Source organism: Chelonoidis abingdonii, chromosome 6 (genome assembly GCF_003597395.2).
Source record: "Chelonoidis abingdonii isolate Lonesome George chromosome 6, CheloAbing_2.0, whole genome shotgun sequence".
In the NCBI taxonomy this organism is placed as follows: Eukaryota; Metazoa; Chordata; order Testudines; family Testudinidae; genus Chelonoidis; species Chelonoidis abingdonii.
The window spans coordinates 82,120,949-82,141,703 of NC_133774.1; the positions used below are offsets into that span (position 1 = coordinate 82,120,949).

The window sequence follows — 20,755 nt, forward strand, 5'->3', positions numbered from 1 at the left end:
GCTGGTGGCGCCATTTCCCACCTCTCACAGCTCTGCAGGATCTTCGAGCTCCAATAGTGAACAACCTGCAGCTCCCGGGATACCCTCAACGGCCATACACTTCCGACTCGCCGAGGTGCCAGGCCCGATCACATCCGAGACATCCTCCAACTTCCCTCCACCAAGATTTGAAAGTATCTTGTCCCCCTATTGGTCCTCTGGTCAGGTGTCAGCCAGGTTCACTGAGCTTCTTAACCCTTTACAGGTAAAAGAGACATTAACCCTTAACTATCTGTTTATGACAGTCACAAAAAGGCTTTTTTATGAGAGCTATACTTTTATTCAGACCTCTTTTAACATACATTCATACTATGGCTCAAAGAAACATTTGTATCTTTCTATTCAGCAGTTACCAAATGATCTTTAAACCATATGCTTAGTGTATTTGGAGGGAGCTAGTGGTGTTCGGTAAGTAGGTGCTGGGAGGAGGAAAAAATACGATTAACTTTAGGTTGTCATAAAAACAGTGTTTATCACTGTTATTATTTTACATATAGAATGTTGTTTATATTAATAGGGTCACTGGTGAAGCTCAGCACATATTCAAGGGGCCAAATTAAAACAACTTCTGGAAATGCTAAATATTTTAAATAAAGATTTAAAAAATTGTTTAAAAAGTCTATATCCCTTAAAAATAGCAAAAAAGGAATTTAAAAATAACAGAGAAAGTAAGATTGGATTCATGGCCTGATTGCTAAAATTAATACAAAATTGGGTTCAGTCCTGCAAACTCTCTTGCTCACAAGAATAATTTGTGAGTGGATGATTGTAAGCTGGGGAGGAGAGGTAGATATGCTGGAGGGTAGGGATAGACAACCTAGACAAATAAGAGGAGTGGGCCAAAAGAAATCTGATGAGGTTCAACAAGGACAACTGCAGAGTCCTGCACTTAGGATGGAAGAATACCATGCATCACTACAGATTGGGGACCAACTGGCTAAGCTGCAGTTCTGCAGAAAAGGACCTGGGGATTACAGTGGATGAGAAGCTGGATATGAGTCAACCGTGTGCCCTTGCTGCCAAGAAGGATCACCTCATATTGGGCTGCATTAGTAGGAGCATTGCCGGCAGATCGAGGGAAGTGATTATTCCCCTCTATTTGCCACTGGTGAGGCCACATCTGGAGTATTGCATCCAGTTTTGCCACCCCTACCCCCTAATACAGAAAGGATGTGGACAAATTGGGGAGAGCCCAGCGGTGGGCAATGAAAATGATCAGGGTGCTGGGGCACATGACTTACAAGGAGAGACTGAGGGAACTGGGCTTGTTTAGTCTGCAGATAAGAAAAGTGAGGGCGGATTTGATAGCAGCCTTCAAACCTGAAGGGGGGTTCCAAAGAGGATGGTGCTCAGCTGTTCTCAGTGGTGACAGATGACAGAACAAAGAGCAATGGTCTCAAGTTGATGTGGGGGAGTCTAGGTCGGATATTAGGAAACACTATTTCACTCAGAGGGTGGTGAAGCACTGGAATGGGTTACCTAGGGAGGTGGTGGAATCTCCATCCTTAGAGGTTTTTAAGGCCCGGCTTGACAAAGTCCTGACTGAAATGATTTAGTTGGTGTTGGTCCTGCTTTGAGCAGGGGGTTGGACTAGATGACCTCCTGAAGTCTCTTCCAACCCTAATCTTCTATGATTCTATGAAATAGTCCCATTGACACCAAAATAAATGTATTGTCTTTAATTTAATTGACTTGAGTTGAACTACTCACATGAGTCAGGGTTATTTGTGTGAGTAAGGATTGGAGAATTGGGTCTAAATATGAGTGAACCTCTTTGTATTCAATTTGGAGCAAAAGCAGTTAGTTGTTCCAAACTACGGTTTAGGAACATAGTTGTTCCAATTATGGTACCATTTCCATACCAGGGAGAAAAATGGCTAGAATTGGTTAAATAATTTACTGCAAATACTGTCCCCAATTTAGGACAGCACTGAAGCACGTGCTTAAGTCCCACTGGAGTCTTAGTCATGCCTAAGTGCTTTCCTGAATCAGGTCTACAATCATTGCAAATTTTGGCAATTTTTATCCAATAACGTTTGTTTGTTTAGGAATTTGATCAGTTGAGTAGATGGTGAACAATGTGTGGTGAAATTTGGTGAACCATTATTTGCAAAAGCAATTTTTTTCTTTATTTGATTAGTTCTATCAACAAATGGGCTGATCCTGTCTTATTCGCTCAGACGAAGCTCCCCGAGGTTTCACTGGGAAGGACTATAGGGTTAGTTACTGTATTAAAAATTAAGAACTTCAAAATACAGGGCAGAAAAAATTCAAGTCTCAATCCTGCAATGAGGTGCATACAAGATCTGATTACATATTATACTCAAATTCATAAGATATTTTAACCTTCTCTACAATAATGATTATTGTGAGTAGGGTTCATGTCAGTAGGACAGTAAAATTAGAACCAAAGACCATTTGTGGTTTTCCTTAACAGCTATCCATCATTGTGTTCTGAGGTCCAAAATATTTTAAAGAGTCTTGTGAAATGTATGACATGTGAAAGGCTTACAGTTCCAGTCCTTTAGAGAGTCTAAAAAACACATTTTCATTGTTCTTCCACTTCACAAACCAAAAAGCTTTTACAAAGTTAAAAAAAAAGTCTTGAATAAAAATCCTTTCTTTTATACAGAACAATAAGAAAGAATGAAAAATATGCCTGAGGGTAGAAAGCCTTCAATGTAACAAATGAAATCAGATAGAAACAAAAGATTCTAAAGGAAATCCAGATTTAATAGGAAGTGTTGTGTTCTACAAAAAGCACTAAGTACTTCTGTGTCTGGGATGTAGGAAAAATAAGTCTTTTAGTAAAAGACATTAATACTTCATAATTATTAAGAAAGATTTTTCTAAAGAAGAAGATTATGTTTGTCATAAGAATATAGTTCTTGCCTACTGAGGTAACCATACAGATCACAATAGCAAAATGATATGGAGAATAATCTCTTGTTTTTATTAATTGAAGCCTTTTTAAAAGATTCTCAGAGTTGAAGATACAGCATAGCTGGCCTTGATTTATAGCCCTTTACATTGATTTCTGCTTCCAAATTTTACCATTTTGTAACCCTAGTAACATGCAGGTTTGATGCCACTTTCGATGAACTTACACGTTTAATCAAATTTTGAACCCACTTGAATGTTGTTGATTTGAAATTTTGGGTGAACTTGAATGTTATTTGGTTCAAGTTTCACTTAAGAGAGTAATTTTCACTCTCCTGTCCTCAGAGGGTAGCCTAAAGGAAAGGAGTGACATTATTTTCAGCATTGAACTAACCAAACCCTGGTATGAGAGTTGAGTAGTCACAAGATTGCACTCTGAGTTGTGTAATAAGAACGGATTGGGTGAGGTTGGTGACAGTGTCATTCTTGCCATAGGTTTTGCCATGTAAATGAATGGATATTATTCCATTTACTGTTCTTGACACAATCTAGGTCATTTAATAACATTTCAGAATCTGTGTCCCAAATACTCCATCAATGAGAATAGTCTCTACACTATTGTACCTTTTTGGTACTTCGTATTTTGTCTGACTGAGCATTTCACAGAGGCTAATGACACAAATCAGGGAACCGTAGGATATAAAGCCATTCAAAATGCAGTTTTACAAGGTCTAAGTTGCATGATATATTACCAAAATATATGTTACTTAAAAGATATTAATATTCCTCTGCTACCTCTGTGTGGACAAAGGAGAGGGAAAAACCCAAAAAGAATACCAATCCAGTTTTATGGCAAAGATTGTGATTTACCTAAAGCCTAGGAAATGTTACAGACATAACTCACAGCCTCTCTAAGGCTTCATACTGTAAGCTTACAGTACCCTTTGGACAGTACATTGAACATATTTTAATGTATACAACATATTAGAGGATTTACATCCTGATTTTTAATTCACTTGCAAATCTCCCGTTGACTTCAGAGAGGTGGATGGGATGCCCTCTGTCTATGTAGAGTTGAAGTGACTTATTTAAGGTATGGTTCCTCACAAGAGTCCTGCTCCTTTGTATTTGAGGTGGGCCTGAGTAACAAAATTCAGATATGGATCTAGATTTAAACTCTAAACTTCAGGGTGTTTGGATCTGGGATTCTCGTGCAGACCTGCCACTCATCACCACACTTGGATTTCAAACACATTAGTTCCAGAAATATAAAAAAGGACTTTTCTCACTATCTGTGTTAAGGGAAGAGACCTTGGCTCAAATTCTAAGCTACAGCTAAGCTGTACTCAGCACAGCTGAAGAGAATGGAAGCACAGTTCGTTTTAAGTCTTTGTTCATCTACTGAAGGTTAATAATGCTGGAGAATCTGAACAGCATTTAACTACAAAGCCAAGTAAGCCACACACTTAAAGTTTGCTGAAAATTGTTGGCATGCGGCTACATCAACATCTTGAGATGAGAATTAGCAGAAGTCAGTTTGGTTTCCACCCAGGAGTAGGCATGAGGGAGGCAGTCTTTGCCCTGAGGATCTTATGTGACAATGTGAGAAGCGCAGAGGGAAATGTATATGTTCTTTGTAAGTTATGAGAAGGTATTTGGTAAAATCAAACTCAAGAAAGTGATACAAATTCTTAAAGAATCTAATATTGACTCTCGAGATATATAATTAATAGAAAGCCTGTATAGGGGACAGTTTGCAGCAGTCTGAATGAACTATAAACTATCTGATTATTGTAACATCAAGAAAGGTGTAAGTCAAGATTACATTCTATCTTCACAACTATTTGTAGAAAGTACAATGAGGCAAAGTTTAGAAGACACTACCAGGGCATGCAGATCAATATAAGATATGCTGATGATCTATTTTGTATCACTTCACCTAGGGAAGAAATTCAGAACTTGCTTGTTGCTGTGAACAATGTCCACAAGAAATATGGAATGACAGTGTTAGAAAGACAAACTATTATAATGAGTAAATACAGTGAAGCATAAGATAGGCAATGCCTATAACTTGATGGTCAAGTGCTAGAACAAGTGAATAGTGGGCCCCCCTATTTAGGGGGTCCAGTAACATCAGACAGAAGATGTGATGAACAAATCAAGAAAACAATAGAGCTTGCAAAAATGTATTTAACAATTTCCAGAGACTTCTGTGTTTTCAAAAGTAAAAACTGCACATCTGCACTAGATTGCTGAAGTAGAGCTACATATGATCAGCTCTCCTGTATGGATGTGAGAGGTGGACGCTTAAAAATCCAGAGCGCTCAAGTTTTGGTGTTATAGAAAAATGTTAAAACATACCTGGATAAACAAAACTATGAATGAAGGTGTGACAAGAAGGATGAATTTAGAAAAAGCACAATTACTTGAGACCCTAGGTAAAAGAATGACATATTTTTGTGGCCACATAACTCTCCAATCGCAGAGCAACCTTCTTCTAGACTCACTATCAGGCAAGATTGCAGGCAAACCAGGAAGAGGAAGAAAGTTAATATCATCAGATGGATTGGTAGCCAATGGAGAGTGGAAATTTTACAACTCTGTCATGATCATAAAGGTGAGAGGTTACAACTGATAATTTCCATATCAGAGATGTCTCTTGAAGAAGAATTACCATAGTGCCTAGGAGCCCTAGTAATGGATCAGGACTCCATTGTGCTAGGTGCTTTTGAACAAAAGACAGTCTTGCCCCTCAGAGCTTAGAATCTAAGTATAAGACAGGAGACAACAGATGGACATAGACAGATGGGGAAGTACACGGAAACAGTGAGACAATATTGGTTTGCACATTAGGCAGTGGTCACAGCACACCAGCAGCCTAGCTGTTGTCGAGTTTTTGTAGGCATCACGGCAAAGGAGAGTTCTAAGGAGTGTTTAAAAGAAGGAAAGTGAAGTAGCTTTCTGGATGTTTTATGAGAAGCTCCTCCTAAGTGTGAGGAACAGCACGAGAAAAAGCACAAAGGTGCTTGTTTGAAAATTTAACAAGTTGCCAATGGAGGCTACCACCCTGGGCCGATTGGAGGCAAGAGTTGACATCTTGATAGTGAATGAGCCTTGAAAGAGAAGATACATAGTTTATGTGTGATGCAACAGAGACGTGCAGTGGAGGGAGGCAAAGAGAGAAGTGACATGGTCAGAGTGAACCAGCCTAGAGAAATTATATTTGCAGCATCATTCTGAAGGGATATGAGTGGGGCAAGATTGCATTTGTCAAGGCCAGAGAAAAAAGATGTTGCAGTAACTGAGACAAGAGGTGATGAGAGCCTGGGCAAAAGTTTTTGCTGTGTGGAAGAATAGGAAATAACATATCTTAGAGATGTTATGCAGAAGGAATCAGCAAGATTGAGATGTAACCTGAATGTGAGGAGAGAGGTTCGAGCATGAGTCAAAGATGATGTCCAGGCTACAGGCTGGTTAAGTCAGTTATTGCACAGCTGAAGCAGTGCAAAGCAACCTTAATGTACCATAGACCTTGACCTTTTGAACTCAGCTAAAGAAATTATGTTTGGAGGTTTAGATGGACAGGGGATGAGATTTTTCACTTTTACAGTTGCTATTTATTTAAATTTTTGGCTGACGATATTACATTCCCAAATGAGTGAGCAGCTCACTCTGACCCACAATTTGTGGTTGGAAAAAACACATTTTCATGCATGTGTTTTATGATTAAACTTGTGCAATCACTTCAGGCATCAAAGGAAAGGAGATTAAAATTATATTAGTCTAGTACTCTTATAAAGGTCTCTTCTGTTTTTGGCAGCAATATAAATGGCACTTGTTCCCAGATACATAATGTAATGTTTTGCCATACAATCCCAGGAACAGTTCTGAGCCAGAATCAAATAGTATGTTATTATCTCCATATCACCTATCTGATAGGAACAAAGAAAGATGCTAAGAAAAATAAATCTTAATTTTAGTATGATTCTTTACTTTAGCATCCATGTTAGCATTAGCAAAAAAGAAAAACACAAGAAAGTCAGACCTTTAAATAACTTGCCATAAACATGTTGCATCCTGAATATCACATTATATAAGTAACTTTATAGTGTACATGAAAGATTGTTGTCTTTGCTGAGTTTCTTAGCGGAATTTTCTTCTGAAATGTTCTTTGACTTGATTTGATAGCCATATTTTGCTCTCATCATAGGCCATTCTTTAGAGAGGCTCAGAATTACATGTGATCAAGGTGGATTTGTCAGGAATAAACTTGGACTCATTCATGCTTCCCTTTTTGTTACCTTCTCAAGAGCAATCAATGTAAAGAGACAAAGATCACATCATGTTAAAATTGGACTGACACATTGTTTTTGTTTATAAGGAATATAAGAGTTATAAAACCAAACAGGTGTACTTCTAATGATACAAATTCCTCTCTCACAGTGTAAAATATCTGGACACCTTGCCTACTAATTTGCAAGTCACTACCAGGCTAGATAAGTCATGTGCATAAAAATGAGATCTGTCTAGCATAATAACAATGTGCATTAAAGTTATTATAATATGAAATACACAACTTTAAATCTTCAAGTATCATACAAAAGCCCCAAGAATAGTACCAATTTGCATCACACATTTTCTTCCTTTGCTTTTTCCTTGAAGAAGGTTCTTCGCAGCTGAAGCTCTGGGACCATTTCTGTTCATAAAGCTGTCATCTGTGCTTCAGAGAGCATTTATAATTTGTTTTTATGTTAGTAACTTTATATTGTCTTAGGGTTCCATATCATACTGATGCATTTTAAATGAGGGTTTATATAATATAATGCCCTTATTCCCAAAAGCATGCTTTCGCTTTTACTGAGAGCCTTTTGAGAGGAATGTTTGCTGTCCTATATTTGTAACAGAGGACATACAGTAGGGGACTAAAAAGATATTATTCTCAGATGAACAAACTGTATAAATGGCACCAAATATTTTTCTTTGCTGAAAAGTCTACTATGCAGTTTTTGGCAAACATTTCTCTGAGTTTTTTCCCACAGCATGAGATGTAGGATATAAGATCCCTATGACTCCCACAGAAGAGTTGACTTGGAACAGTAAGTCTGGAAAATTGTTTTATTTAAAATTGAGAACACTGAGGTTGCATATAGTGTGTGCAGGAATGGTGTTTGGTATTTTGAAGAGACTGTGCCCGTGAAACTGAGATTAGATTGGACCAAATATATGCAATATGGATATGGTGGGGCAAATCTTCTGTTGGTGCAAATTGTGATTACTCCATTGAAGTCAACGGAGCTATGACAGTGAAGATCTGTTCCAGAATATTTTGAAAATATTTTTTCATTGTTTATAAATCCAGGGATTAACTCCTGGCCTCACTGAAATCAGTGGGAGTTTTGCCATTGATTTCAGTGAAGCCAGGATTTCACCCAATAAGGAATAAAATTCTCTAGCTACTAGGAATAATGATGAAAATACTTTGCAAATAGAACATCACTATTGTCAACATCAGCAACTGATTGGTGAGGTCCATGATAATACATTAATATAATCACATTAAAGAAACAAGTTTTCATCATTAACATTACACATCTCACCACTTAGTTCTTGAGGCTCATGAACACGATGACCCATTGAGACAGCAATCATCGGTGCATAGATTCTGAGTTGCTTTGGTATAGGACTCAAATCAATTCCCTGAATTGTTAGTGCTGGGTCTTATTATTTTCTAATGAAACAATTCTGAATATGGGACTTTTATTTCTTTTTACTGTGTGGTTCTCTTTCCCCTCCCTTAGGCCCTACATTGTGAAAGATGACTTACTACCCTAATTCGGTTTAGTAGAAGTCTCTAGCTGACACTTTCTTCTGCCCCTGTGTGTTTGTCTGTGTGTGTGTGTATGTGTGTGTGACCTTGGAGTAGTAAGGACGGTTGTTATAGTAGCTATTCTGATTAAACTCTAGCTGACAGTCTGTAACCTGAGGATACTCATTAATTCAAAGAGTACTCTTTTTACTAGATTAACAGCTGTGTGACTTCCAGCCTGTCTTAGTTTTTGAATATGAGGCAGAAGTAGAAATAGGTTGATGTAATATTTGGCAAGTTTAGCCTCCAAAGATAATTAAAAATAAATAAATCTCTTTATGGGAAGCATTTCTACCCCTTCCCTTTGCCCATATTTGTTTTGTGTATTGTAATCTACGTATCTGTTTCTGATAAATCACTTTAATTTCCTGTGAGAGACATTATTGATTAGAGTGATATATAGAAGTAAAGTATGCAGTTTATCTATCTTGTGCAAGAATATTATTTAATCCCATTAATGATTCAGCTTTCTCTGAAGTAGTGCTCATAACTCACAGTCAGAGATTAGGCTAGTGACAGACCTAGTGTAATAGACTACCTTACAGCAGTAATTGTTCTGGTAAAATACTCCAGCATTATGCTGTAGTGAAATAACTAGGTAGTCAGTACTTGATTTCCACCCTCTCACTCTTCTCTACAGAGGGTGACCATGGGACTGGAAAACTAAAGAGTGAGCACCTAGTGTTTTTATTTTAATAAGCCCTGTGCAAACAGAATGAGAAAAGCACACCAGGAAACCAATAAAATGTCATACAATGTGCAGCACATGCCTCGTACAGTAAAATAGTCTAGAAAAGTTCAAGTTTAGAGATGCACTATGTTCATCTCTAACTTCAGTAGATCTCCAAGGGACAGTAACAACCTAAGAGGACAGTCTGATGATGGAGCTGTTAAAATGATTAATGGGAGCAGAAGGCCTGCAATGCTTCCCAAATGATACAGTTTGTGGTAATCCTGCCATTGTGCATATTGTCTGGTACTGTTACTGTGGCAGGCACACAGTAGCAAAGGCTGTCTGCATGTCTTTGAGATTCATTAAACTCTTCCTCTAAACCTCTGTGTGAATGTTGGTGGATTGCATCAAATATCCCACTTCCAGCAATTGGTAAAATAATACAAGTTGCAAACTGTAAGCCAAAAATAAATTTCCTTTTGCCTAGTGGTGCTTTTTATATATTAAGAAAGGTTTGGCCAAGTTCACCCTGATGTAACTCCACCAGTGGGATGCATATGGCTCTTTTTATTTTATTTGAAAGAGCTGCTGTCTGATGGTAATTTTAAATCCTTCAGTTCTTCACAGAAGGTTTTTCAAACATTCCAAAATGTTGAAGTTTATTTTTAATTTCTGCATCAGAAATGGCTGAAATTGTCCTTTTCAGTTGGAAGCAGTAGCGGGACTGTAATATGAATCCATGATGGGGTGTGAAAGAAAATGATTTTGGTGGCCTCCATACAGTCCTGAGAGAACATCTGTCTATCTCACAAATGCACTGCACACATACATACCTCTCAGAACAGTTGGTTTCCTGAGGAGAAGCTGAGGACTGATTCAGCACGAGGATTACTTTTCCTCCATCTAGACATTTTCAAAATATTGTGTTGCCAGGCCTGGGCTTATCTGTGAGCTATAATGAGGGAAGATATACATCTTGTGTGAAATACAATGTGCTTTGTACAGATAGTCCAGCACATAGGAATGAATGTTTAAATAGCTAAATGAGGAAGAGAGCGGACAAGAATGAAGAAATGAAAGAGCTGCAGTTACTACATGTTTGGTTTATTCCATCTCTTTCTCTCTCTCTCTCTCTATTACACCTCTACCCCAATATAATGCAGCCCGATATAACACAAATTCGGAAATAATGCGGTAAAGCAGTGCTCCGGGGGGGCGGGCTGTGCACTCCGGTGGATCAAAGCAAGTTCGATATAATGCAGTTTCACCTATAACGCAGTAAGATTTTTTGGCTCCCGAGGACAGCGTTATATCGTGGTAGAGGGGTGTGTGTGTGTATATATATATATATATATACACACACACACACTTTTAACCACAATATGTGTACATAAACAATAGCTACATTGTCGAAAGCATGTTCCAGTGACCTTTTAGGAAAATACTGTTTGAGAGGAAACTGTCACTTCAAAGCATGCCACAGCTCTTAGGAATTAACCAGGACAAGCCATACAGAAGGAAAAAATTCCTTAAAGGACCCTAATCTTGTTTATTCGTGTAGTCTGAGTGATCAGTTCCTATAGCAGAGCAATTCTTACCCCAGGAGATGTCTTGAGTTCTTTTGTCTCGCTCTAAGAAAGTAGGTCTGTTCTCTGCTTGGCTGCTCTGCCCCAGGAGAAGACTGAGTGAACAATAGTGGTCAGTCATTAAGGGCATCCAGTGATTGCAACTGCGATTTCACCACTGCACTATTGTTATCAGCAGAACATAAAAATTAAAAGCAGATCCTTTGACCTTTATGATTAGCACATTTCTGGTGAACTGTAGGTGACCTTTATCTTCTGGTGTGTTCCTGTTTCTCATTTTAAACAAATCTTTCCTTACTGTTAAAGATTTCTTTTGAAGGTAAGAAGACAAAAGATTCTGAGAAGGGTTTACTATCATTACTACTGATGGAGTAGAATGTAGAAAACAAAAATACATAGTAGAAGGGTTATAAAACTGTAGCCTTACTGTTTGTGGTATATATCACCATACTGTTTAACCAAATAACAGTTAGTTTCTGTTGTTTGATGGAATGTTTATTACATTGCTTACAGCACTGTCAACCAATAGTATTGTAAAACATGAAGGGAAATAGCTGTAAGTATGTAAACTAGTTGGAAGTTTCGCTTTTAAAAAAATGCCATGCAGTGTGATCCTCTTATAATGAATTCATCTTTACATAGAATAACTTAATTGTGGGATTCTGATATATGTTTATGGCTCCAAAATCAGATTATTGGCTAAATTTTGCTCTCATTTATACTCATTCAGTTCTACTGAAGCAAGTAGCCAGATGGAAAATATGACTCTTTGACCGTGTAACTAATGATTCACTATCATCATAATTTCAGTTTCACATCATAATGCATTGAAGAAATTTGGAACTTACCTTTATTTCACTGTAGACAAAGTTTCAATTTATTTTAAGTGTGGGTTAAGGCATATACCTGTAAACAGGAAATTAAGTCTATCTGGCTATCAAGACATTTAAAGACCAGCAGCGCTGAGGGTGTCTCTACAAGGATACCACTACCGTTTCTGTGTCATAAAAAAAGCCATCTTGATATCTCTGAATCATCATGTCTTCTGCATGCATGCTTATAGAAGTGCTATGACATTTTCTTTCCACTTCCTCAGCATGTGATAGTGACCACTGGGGACCCCACTGCAGTAGTCGCTGCCAGTGCAAAAATGGAGCCTTATGTAATCCCATCACTGGAGCCTGCCACTGTGCTTCTGGTTTCAAGGGCTGGCGCTGTGAGGAACGCTGTGACCAGAGAACATATGGAAATGATTGCCACCAAAAATGTCAGTGTCAAAATGGAGCTACCTGTGATCATGTGACTGGAGAATGCAGATGCCCTCCTGGATATACTGGTGCTTTGTAAGCAGAGGGTATATTATTTACTGTTGGGAAGGCGGGTTTGGCATGGGTAAAATATTTAGTAACCTATCTGAACATTATGCTGCAAGTGCTTCTTTTAAGACTTACCAATACTTATATCTGATTATAAGTCCCTTATCAATGAATGTTATTAAAATGCTAAAGCAAAAGCTCTTGTTAAGGTACAGCTGCTGCATTGGTAGCATCAGCAACTTTGTTCAAAAGCATTCCTAAGGTTGTGACTGTGCACTAATGAGTAGTATGGTTTACATTTAGGTTTTAGTATAAGTTTGAGAATTGACTTCAGCTTTTAGATTTGTGTTTAAATTAACCACTTCATCTCCAGCCTGCTTCTTGCAATGGAACATCAGGACAGAGCTGATGCATCCATAATTTAAGTGTTAATGTCCTGGCTGCATTAGGTAGCAGTCAACAGTTCAAGATCTGGGGGTTGAATTTTAAGGATTAAGCCCAAATTTTCAAACCATTCTCTGTACGTATGCTCACATTTTGGGGGGCATACGAATGAGTATTTAAACACACGCAATCGATAGTTGGATAGGCAGCACTCTGTTTGTATGCACAAACTCCTGGTAGAAAACTAGCTGGCACAGTCTATAAGGGAACAGGACTGGCTCGAGAGGAAGCAAGGCTGTGCAAGACAACATTGTCTTGATCCAGAGCTTTCCCTAAAGAGTCTCTGCTAGTGAAGTTCATGTCAAGTCTTGGGTGCTAAATAGTGCTGCTCCCTATGCCCAGCTTAGAAGGTGAACACTGTTGCCAAAACAGCTGCCTCTTGGAAGGCAAAAGGGACAACAAACCGCAATCCCTGTACCTGCAGGAATGAGTTTGGCCCATAAAATATGGTCCAAATTCTGTCCACGTTTTATAAATTTCAGCCAACAGAGATTGGCCCTGTAGTGGAAAATTAAGCATAGAAAAATGCACTTGATTGAGTTAATCCTTCTAGCTGAGAGTTTTAATCTTTGTCCATACCAAGACCAAACTTGTTTTTTCTAGAAAGAAATATCTTTAAGGAAAGATACAAACAGTTACAACTTTTTAAGTGATAATCTTATTCCTGTATGTTCATGTCATTGATACCATAAAGTTTATTTCCCTTTATTTCTGACTGCTTGCCTAAGAGAGGGAGAGAGACTGAACTTTGCATATAAATGACAGTTATACTCATTATGCACCAATTGTTTAGCTGTGAAGATCTTTGTCCCCCTGGCAAGCATGGGCCACAGTGTGAAGAAAGATGTCCTTGCCAGAATGGAGGAGTGTGTCACCATGTGACTGGGGAATGTGCCTGCCCACCTGGATGGATGGTAAAGCTGCTTTCTAAAATAAATATAAACTGGGTAAATTTCCATTTTTGTGGATTTCAGGCAACTTCAGGAGAAAGTTTAATTGGAAAAGCAAAGACAGTGTGACTGAAGCCAGGAAGAAAAGGAAATGTATTTTAGCACATGGTACCACCACAAGGGATCAAAATCAAATATAAATTCTGGACTGCCTTGTTAACCTTTTCAAAAAGTGGGAAAAGGAAAATGTGCTTTCTGCAGACATGCAAACAGCATCTTTTGGAACTTGATCAGAGGTCATGTCCTTGTGGATATAATTTGATATAACTGTTACATTTTGAACAGCAGCACTATTAAATATTCCTATGGTGGCCTTCACCAATATATGATGCTGCCTTCTTCAAAGAAAAGTAGGTAATGGACAGGTTCTGGTGGCACCTTCATAGCCCTGGAATACAGTGACATCAGAACATCCGCTTCATAACTGATCAATGGACTTTCTATCCCTTTGCACCTCACACCAGCAAGAACCCATTCCTACCACAAGGGCAAACATGAGAGGCTCCACTGGTTTCCCAGCCCCACATGGGAAAGAGAATTCTGTAGAAGGATGGAGGCCATTGTTTCAACAGTTTATTTCCAACACCCAACAAATTTAATCATGCTAGATACCAGGGTGGTTGGAGATTGTCTATATATAGTAAGGGGGCAAACAAACAAAACAAATAAATAATATAGAAAATAACAGGCAGTGAGCCCCGGGTGACCATTACTGGCTGGCATTGGAAAGGGAGTTAAAATGATGTGACAGGGAATTTTTAAATAATTAAAAGGGAAACATTTAAAGTTTAGATTCCAAACCATCCAACTGTACACATGTACCATATGATCTTATTGCTGTTACCCTCAGTCTTCTTTCCCTACTGGTGTCTATTGCTCTTGCTGTGTTTTGTTTTTAGTTAAAGCTACTCAGAAAATGCTAATATATTTTCTGTGAAAAACTTCACACAAGATTAAAAAAAATTGTCTTTCTTTGGAATATTTCATAGAATTTTACACAAATATGAAAATTGAAAAGTTTTTTAGTTTTTGTCCCCTCCTCCACTTTTCTCCTCTCTCCTTTTCTACGTGAAAAGGATGTATGTGGTGAAAATGCAAATGAACTTTTTTTGGTTCTCATTTTTTGACCAAAACAAATATGTTGCAATCCTTTTTTCATTTTGGCAAAACATACTTGTGTTTAAGGCTAAAAATGAATCTGGCATTTTCTAGAAGAGCACAAGCAGTCTGATACACGATCCCATTAATCTCCTCCCTTCTTTCCAATCCCTTTCTCTTCTTCTTCTCCAAACAGCTGCAGTCCCAAGCCTAACATTTAGATTCTATTTGTAAACAGGGCACAGTCTGTGGTCAGCCTTGTCCAGAGGGTCGTTATGGAAAGAACTGCTCCCAGGAGTGTCAATGCCACAATGGAGGAACATGTGACTCAGCAACAGGGCAATGTCACTGCAGTCCAGGTTACACAGGGGAACGGTAAGTAAAACTCACTTCTACCAAGTTGTACCAAGGATTTTACAGCAAAAGAAAAAACTAGGAAGCAGGTGGAAGCATATCATCAGTGACATAATTCAAAGTGTTTTATAGATTTGTCAGTTATGTCACCTACATGATAATGAATCAAAAGTAAATGTGGCAGAAATGGTTTAGTTTAAGGACTCTCATACTGTGCCCAGTGTACCCCCAGTAACGTACAGGCCCCTTGCTGAGGGGTCTGCAGAATGAGATAGTCTGAGAACCAATAATGGGGTGACATGGATCAATGGTGCTTATAAGATGAGGTGGTTGAAGAAGCGCTGATCCATTTGGTCTCTGAACTGGGCTACCAGCTGTCTTCTTTTCAAAGCATTTTCATTCAAAAGAAGAAATTAATCTTTTTCATTGCCTAGCTGCAGTTTAAATGTCCATCAAATGTGTTTCATAGCAAAAGTGAACATAATAATATTTTTCCATTATAGAGGGGTAGAAAGTGCTGAAAGAAGCGCCTTCCTGCATACCTTTTAAACAGTACACAACCCACTTGCTGAAGTCCACAGTAACTTAATCACTGAAGTTAGTCCGTAGGATCTCTGCCAACAATGATAGGTACCATCACCACATTCCACATGCAGTTCCAGTGCAGGCATCCACAGGATGTGGGGATAACCCAACCAACCATAAAAAAAACATAAACAACCCCAAAGAAGAAAAACAGCCAATCCAGAGTTATTAGTGTTGCCAAAATTAAATGTTTGCCTCTGTAAGGAAACACTGGAGATTGTGTTACATGCATTTAAACAGACACAGACGAATCAGAATGAAAGCACAAACCACTTCATGAGAGACAGGACAATATATGCAAGAATCTCCATGCTGCACACATGTGTTTCTAAAGACAGTTGTGGCTTCTATTTTTCTCAGCTGAGATTCAAGTCTTGCTGTAATTTGACCTTACAAATCAGAAACAATCAGGCCACACTGTGTCTATCCCTTGCAGAAGTTTGAGGTACAAAGAGCCTTTCATCTTTTGCCCTCCTGCATAGGGTCCAGGCATAGTTGTAGTCCCTGTGCTTACCAACATGCTGGACAATTCCCTGCTAGGGTGCTACTTAGCTCACTGTGGTGTGGATGGGTCAGAAGGCCATGGTGTCATTGGCTATTCCACACCAGTTGACCAGCCATGGAGGGAAGTACTTGCTGTGCCCACCCCCAAGGGTGTGTATGTGCAGTGTCTGCAGGGCCGGCGCTTCCATGTAGGCAACCTAGGCAGTCGCCTAGGGCACCAGGATTTGGGGGGTGGCAATTCGGCGGCAGGGGGTCCTTCGGCGCTTCGGGTCTTTGGCGGCAATTCTGCGGCGGGTCCTTCACTCGCCCCGGGACCTGCTGCTGAAGTGCCCCGAAGACCGGTAGCGTGGAAGGACCCCCGCCTAGGGCGCAAAAAACCCTGGCGCTGCTCCTGAGTGTCTGTGTTCCTATTAGCAGCTAACAAGATGGTGTGAACAGGTGTTAAACTACTCCCTATATCAATTTATAACTTCAGGCACCTTCTTCTCATTCTTCAGTGTGGTAGTTGCACTGACTTAGACTCCCTCACACTCACTTATACACCAGCAAATGTGTGTTAGTATGTCTAATAGAGTCTAAATGAGTGTAATGAGATCTAATTAAATTCAAGGGAGTCCAGTTTATGCCACCTTAGCTGTCATTTCTGAACACAGCCCACTGGGTATTCATTGATTCCAGTCTTCAGTAGAGGATGGAAGAGGTTCTTTCTTAAACAAATATTTTTTAAAAATTGCAGTGTGAAATTTGGTCTAGTTTTGTTGGATTTCTTGATCACCATTTTGCAAAATTTCTCCTTTAACTTTTTTTGCACAACGCCAGTGAGTAAACATGTAGGTGGAATTTTCTCCCAGCATTGGCCTAATGACTCTTTTATTAATGTCAACAGAAGCATTAGGTCAGCACTGAGCATTTTTGAAAATCCCACCATCCGTGCTTATGAAACGGAGGGATTAACAGTGCTGACTTGAGCTAGGCACAGGGCGGGCAGGAACTGAACATGTTTCCCCCACTTACCTCTGTTAAGAACCTCTCTTCTGCTCTGAAGTGCCCCATTTGTAAGCAGAGTCTGCCAGTCATACAAAGACAGTGTGATATCTCTAAGGAGACTATTTTTTTTATGTATTGGGGAAGAGAATTGGTTCCTTCTTCAATAGGCAGAAAAACAGTATTAGCTCTAGGCCAAATCTTCGAGTTCTCAAGCTAAATCTCTCATTTAGCCAAATCCTGGAAGATGCTGTGCACCTGGAACTCCCATGGGTGCGTAACACATCTCATGATTTGAGTGTCAGTGTGGCCTGAATAAGGATTTCAGGGTTTGGCCCTATTTATCTGTCTGTCTTTCTGTTTCTCTGTGTACATTTTTATGGACCAGTCAATACATCGTGTAATTTGTATAGGGCCTGTATCAACAAATATTCTCTAATTTTCTCTGGCATGTAAAGCTGTGAAACATTCCACATCCTGGCTCTGTGCATGTTAACCTGTTCAGTAGGAAGGTCAGCCTGCTGTGAAATGCATCATAAAATCTTTAGGGCTTTTAATAAGGTGGTGGTGTCATTCGGATTTTTAACAGTTCAGTCATAAAATACAGAGAAACACAAACTGAAAACATCAAGCTGAGATCATATATTCTCTCTAAAAACCCCCAAGTGAAATGTCTATTAAAAAGTACATCAGGAAAATGAGTTATATGTTTTAGAACGATCAAACAGGAAACTGGCTTTTCAGTATTTGTGCTAGATAGCATGATGTACAGAATCATCTTCAAAATAACTAATGTCTTTTTATAAAACGTGTAAAAAATTCAACAGATTTTTACTCTTGGAAAAAGCTGTTAATTTTTCCTCAAAAGCTACATGAAAGAAAGTCTGATGGAGGCTTTAGAAAAGAAATCCCTTGATCAGAAATTGACTTTGTGTCTTTATGGTGGTGCTACATAAATGAAGCAAAATTAAAAAATGCTCATTATTTTTTGCTATCTTCTGTGGAATTCAAGCCTTCTCTGACATGTATGTGTGAAAAGGAGTAGCCAAGTGGGTTGTTTCCGAGCCCACTCCCAACTACCATTGAATCTGTGGATGTTCTCTGTACCACAGTTTTCTCTCTCTCCATTTGTCTTATCTGTTTAGACTGTAATCTCTTCAGGATAGGGTCTGCCTCCTACTATAAATCTGTACAGTCCCTTAGCACAATGGGTCCTCTCTAGGCACCACTATAAAATGAATAACTAATAGTCCTTGTCTATGGCTGGAGCCATGAAAAAGGTTTGCATGTTAGAGCGGTTTCTGTGTTTTAGCACAAACCCCTTTGGTCCCTTATGTAGTTTCCCTTTTGGGATTAATCCTAATTTTGATTTCATTTCAGAAGTCCATTCAGGGATACTTTTAACATTAGGGTTAATTAAAAACCAATTTAATTATTTTGTCTCAGATGGAAAGTTAGGTTTGTCTTAATGACATAAAAAATGGTTGGCCCAAACTACTCTTTCTGAATTGGAATTGGAAGGAGTTTTGGTATTTACAAATGCTTTTCTTTGGGGTCAGTGCTGAGTTTAAGGCACAGTTGTGAAGACTGAAATTATTCCTGGTGCAGTTCCAAGAGGCACTGTGTTTGAAGCAGAGAATGTCCAGATTCAAAGCTACTGTGCACAGGGGGCTCTCTCTTGGTCCAAACTGGGAAAGGCATAGGACATAGTTTTGGGGAGGCCAGAAGAGAAGTCTGAGGCTATGTGGATCTAGTGACTGGAAACCTCTACATGTGGGTTGTAAAGGCACTACTGTTGCTATTCCAGCCCTCAGGCTGTAAAAATGACCCAGGAGAGGATGCATTGCAATTTCAAACCTAGCCTCCAATTTTGGGAGTATATGATGCCATGGCCTGACACTGGAGGACAGTGGAGGTGGGGGCTACTCTCTCACACAATACTTGTAGCTTTCTATTTCAGACTGAACAGAAATCATACCAAGTGCCATATTTTGTGCTGCTAGAATCCTTGAAGGGTAGGGTTTTATTCACCCACCTTGTATTTCATCTTGTGGAAGATTCCGAGCAGTCAGCATTAGGTGCTGTATACCTGGAAGCCAGAAGGCAAAGAATAATGAAAGGCAACGGATATATATAGCCAGCTCCATGCTACTCCATCCTGTCAATATTCTTTGCCTACTCGCTTGCTTCCTGGCGTAATTGTGATTGTCTGGAATCATCTGCAGGAAGGGAGGAGATGAGGGAGTCTGACAAACAGAATTACTGGTGATGAGTAATTTCCCCGGGTTTTAATGTGGGTTCAGTGTTGTACGTAACGGAAACCTAGAAAAGTTAATGTGACTGAATTACAGGGAACTGTTAGTGGTCTCCGTATATATTTTATCATATGTTGGTAGAGCACTAGTGTTGTGTGGAAAACATCTGTAGCAGATGGTCTTAATTCAGATTTTTTTCCCCTAACCTGCAATTATCTCCTTACAACCAGTTTATGTTCTAAAGAGCAAACACTGTTGGGCATAGACTTTTTGCTTTATTCTTATATCAGCTGTCACAGGAAAAATAACCACCTTTATGCAAGCCTTATTCATCTTTCAGGGCCTGATCCTGCAAGGGATGCTGAATTCTCACTGAAATCACCCCACAAGTTCAGCCCCTTTGTGTTCTTGTGGGAGTAAGTTGTTAAATCCTGTCCAACTGCACTTCACAAATCCCAGTGGCTACAGAATTCATGAGAGACTTTAGAAATCTGCCCTGTTTTGTTTTTAAAGAGCAAAGTGCTTCATATTAAATGAAACACAACAGCAGTGGGGGAACTAAGAGATGGTCACAGTGAATGCTGTGAAAGTGTGACTAAATCTTTTTCTGTCCTCATATTTGCATAATGGATCATTTCAACTCACAAACTGAGATGGCTCCATTCCCTCACAATCTTCAAAATAATAAAAAAACATGTAACACATCCAGTGCAAACCCATTTTAAAAAGTAGATAGCAGGTGTTTGGTTGACAAGTCCTATAGTAGCAGGACAACTCCGTACAGATGGGTTTTTACAGCTTAATTGTTGATTTAAATAGAAAGTACAGCCTCCACCAATCTCTTTGCATTTATACTAATCTATTATTAAACATTCTTTTACACAGATTTACAGACCTTGTTGGGCTTTTTCTCTTGAATGTTTATTTTTAATACAATTGAATTTTTTATCTTTTTCCTTTGCTAGGCTGACAATTTCTTTAAAATTTCTTAGTGACTGGGCAGCATGAAAAATGCCTGCTACACTGACTTCCCATTTACATGACTTCACTTGAGTCACTAGCGGAATTTTTCTGCCTCTCCAGATATTGCATACCATGATCCAGGAACTACATCTCTCTCCTCAGTATCTAGCTAAACCATTCAGGAAGAAACTCAGCTTGAGATCTTAGTTAGTATAAGTTCCTTCTTGCGAGAAATGATTAATTCTTTTTGCAATTGCT

General features: G+C 39.0%; 1 protein-coding gene across 2 annotated transcripts in view; it reads left to right on the forward strand.

Annotated features, from left to right (window-relative positions):
• The window catches only part of MEGF10 (multiple EGF like domains 10), a 147,204-nt gene that overhangs the window by 75,745 nt on the left and 50,704 nt on the right, over positions 1 to 20,755 (forward strand). For both annotated transcript variants that reach the window (XM_032798554.2, XM_075067184.1), the window contains exons 6-8: positions 12,141 to 12,387; positions 13,598 to 13,718; positions 15,091 to 15,227. In XM_032798554.2, coding sequence (XP_032654445.1) covers positions 12,141 to 12,387; positions 13,598 to 13,718; positions 15,091 to 15,227 — 505 coding nt within the window. The remainder of the gene's footprint in view (positions 1 to 12,140; positions 12,388 to 13,597; positions 13,719 to 15,090; positions 15,228 to 20,755) is intronic.